Below are 2,809 nucleotides of genomic sequence, written 5' to 3' on the forward strand. Positions count from 1 at the left end.
CTGGGGGGCACTGGGAGGGACTGGGGGGCACTGGGAGGGACTGGGATGGACTGGGGGGGACTGTGATGGACTGGGGGGGACTGGGATGGACTGGGAGGGACTGGGATGGACTGGGATGGACTGGGTGGCACTGGGATGGACTGGGAGGGACTGGGTGGCACTGGGAGGGACTGGGAGGCACTGGGGGCCACTGGGAGGGACTGGGATGGACTGGGTGGCACTGGGATGGACTGGGATGGACTGGGTGGCACTGGGAGCTGCAGTGGGGTGAGGGCAGTGCCCGTCCCGCGGTGCTGGGCACTGCTGAGGTCAAACCCTGAGCCCTGGGGTTGGTTTTGGGCCCCTTGAGGGGCTGGGGCTCATCCGGAGCTGGGAGTGGGGCTGACTGGGATGGACTGGGTGGCACTGGGAGCTGCAGTGGGGTGAGGGCAGTGCCCGTCCCGCGGTGCTGGGCACTGCTGAGGTCAAACCCTGAGCCCTGGGGTTGGTTTTGGGCCCCTTGAGGGGCTGGGGCTCATCCAGAGCTGGGAGTGGGGCTGGGGAAGGGTTTGGGGCATCAGGAGAGGCTGAGGGGGCTCAGAGGGGGCTCGGAGGGGTCTCCTCGCTCCCCACACCTCCCCACAGCAGGAGGGGACAGCCAGGTGAGGCCAGGCTCTGCTCCCAGGGGACAGGAGGGGACAAAAAGGCATCCAGGGGAGGTTTTTGGGATTTTAGGGAAAATTCCTTGATGGAAAAACTGCTCAGGCCAGGGGGGATCCCCATCCCTTGAGGGGGTTGAATGATTGTGTGCATGTGGCACTTGGGGACAAGGTCAGTGGTGGCCTTGGCCTCTGGGCCACCACCAAGGGGTCCCAAGGGTTTTCCATGCCAAGCGTGTCCCTTATGCCACCCCGGCGTGCCCTCGCAGAGCCAGGTCTGTGCCAACTCCAGCAGCCCCCACTCCTCGCTGTTCCCCAACAACAGCGACGCCCTGGAGGTGGACATCTACAAGGGGGTGAGTGGCCCTGGGGACAGCTCGGGGACAGCCCTGGGGCCCTGGAGGGTGTCCCCAGGGGTGACAGCCATGGCCAGGACAGCCCAGTGACCCTGGAGGGTGTCCCCTGATGTCCCCAGTGTCCCTGTCGGGTGTCCCCTGGTGTCCCCAGTGCCCCTGTCACTGTCCCCTGATGTCCCCAGAGCCCCTGTCAGGTGTCCCCAGTGTCCCTGTCGGGTGTCCCCTGGTGTCCCCAGTGCCCCTGTCACGTTCCCCTGGGGTCCCCAGGGTCCCCTGTCAGGTGTCCCCTGGTGTCCCCAGTGCCCCTGTCACTGTCCCCAGTGCCCCTGTCAGGTGTCCCTGTCGGGTGTCCCCAGTGTCCCTGTCACTGTCCCCAGTGTCCCTGTCACTGTCCCCTGCCGTTGCTGGATGAACTGGCGGCGCTGGGGCTGTGACCCCGAGCGGGGTCCCCAAAAGCCGGCTGGGTGGGGACACCCCGGGGTCCCCGAGTTCCTCCTGGGTGTCGGTGCCCCCTGACGGAGCTGCTCCCCCAGGGCGTGGTCCTGGGCTGCTACTTCGGGCCCGCCGCCCTCTACATCTGGGCCATCGGCATCCTGGCGGCCGGGCAGAGCTCCACCATGACGGGCACCTACTCGGGCCAGTTCGTCATGGAGGTAACGCGCTGCCGTCGCTCTAACTCAGCCCTTGCGCAGCCCTTACTCAGCCCTTACTCAGCCCTTACTCAGTCCTTACTCACTCCTTACTCAGCCCTTACTCAGCCCTTACTCAGCCCTTACTCCTTAGGAGGTAACGCGCTGCTGTCGCTCTTACTCACCCCTTACTCAGCCCTTACTCACTCCTTACTCAGCCCTTACTCCTTAGGGGGTAACGTGCTGCCGTCGCCCTTGCTCAGCCCTTGCGCAGCCCTTACTCACTCCTTACTCAGCCCTTACTCACTCCTTACTCCTTAGGGGGTAACACGCTGCCGTCGCCCTTGCTCAGCCCTTGCTCAGCCCGCCATCCCCCTGTCCCTGTCCCTGTCCCTCTCAGCTCCCGTTCGCGCTGATCCCGGTGCTCACCTTCACCAGCCTGCCCGGCGTCATGCACGACTTCGCCAACGGCCTGTGAGTACCAGGGCTCACCTGGCACACCTGGGAACACCTGGGAACACCTGGGCATGCCTTCTCCTCACCTGGGAACACCTGGGAACACCTGAGCACACCTGGGAACACCTGGGCATGCCTGGGAACACCTGGGCATGCCTGCCCCTCACCTGGGCACACCTGGGAACACCTGGGCACGCCTGGGAACACCTGGGCACGCCTGCCCCTCACCTGGTGCATCCCCTCATGTGGGCACACCTGCCCCTTGCCTGGGATCACCCACCCCTCATCTGGGCACACCTGGAAACACCTGCCTCTCACCTGGCCATGCCTGGGTATGGCTGGGAACACCTGCCCCTCACTTGGGCTCACCTGGGCATGCCTGGGCACACCTCCCCTCATCTGGGCACCCCTGAGCACACCTGGTGCATCCCCCTCTCCTGGGCACACCTGCCCCTCACCTGGGCACCCCTGTCCTCACCAGGTGTCTCCCCTCACTTGCAGCTCCTCCTCACCTGCAGCCCCCTCCCCTGCAGCCCCCCTCACCCCAGTATCTCCCCTCACCTGCAGCCCCCTCCCTCTGTGTCCCCTCACCTGCAGCCCCCTCATGCTGTGTCTCCCCTCCCCTGCACCCCCTGACCGTGTCCCTCCCCTGCAGCCCCTCACTCTGTGCCCCCTCCCCTGCAGCCCCCTCACTCTGTGCCCCCTCCCCTGCAGCCCCCTCACTCTACTC

The 2,809-nt window shown here is 65.9% G+C and overlaps 1 protein-coding gene across 1 annotated transcript in view; it reads left to right on the top strand.

Moving 5' to 3' along the window:
- Positions 1–2,809, top strand: part of LOC120499468 (natural resistance-associated macrophage protein 2-like) — a 52,691-nt gene that overhangs the window by 37,277 nt on the left and 12,605 nt on the right. Inside the window, exons 11-13 of the mRNA XM_039703228.1 lie at positions 908–994; positions 1,528–1,863; positions 1,976–2,097. Of these exons, the coding sequence (XP_039559162.1) occupies positions 908–994; positions 1,528–1,863; positions 1,976–2,097 (545 nt within the window). The remainder of the gene's footprint in view (positions 1–907; positions 995–1,527; positions 1,864–1,975; positions 2,098–2,809) is intronic.

This window comes from Passer montanus, unplaced genomic scaffold (assembly GCF_014805655.1).
Source record: "Passer montanus isolate IOZ18808 unplaced genomic scaffold, ASM1480565v1 scaffold161, whole genome shotgun sequence".
Lineage (NCBI taxonomy): Eukaryota > Metazoa > Chordata > Aves > Passeriformes > Passeridae > Passer > Passer montanus.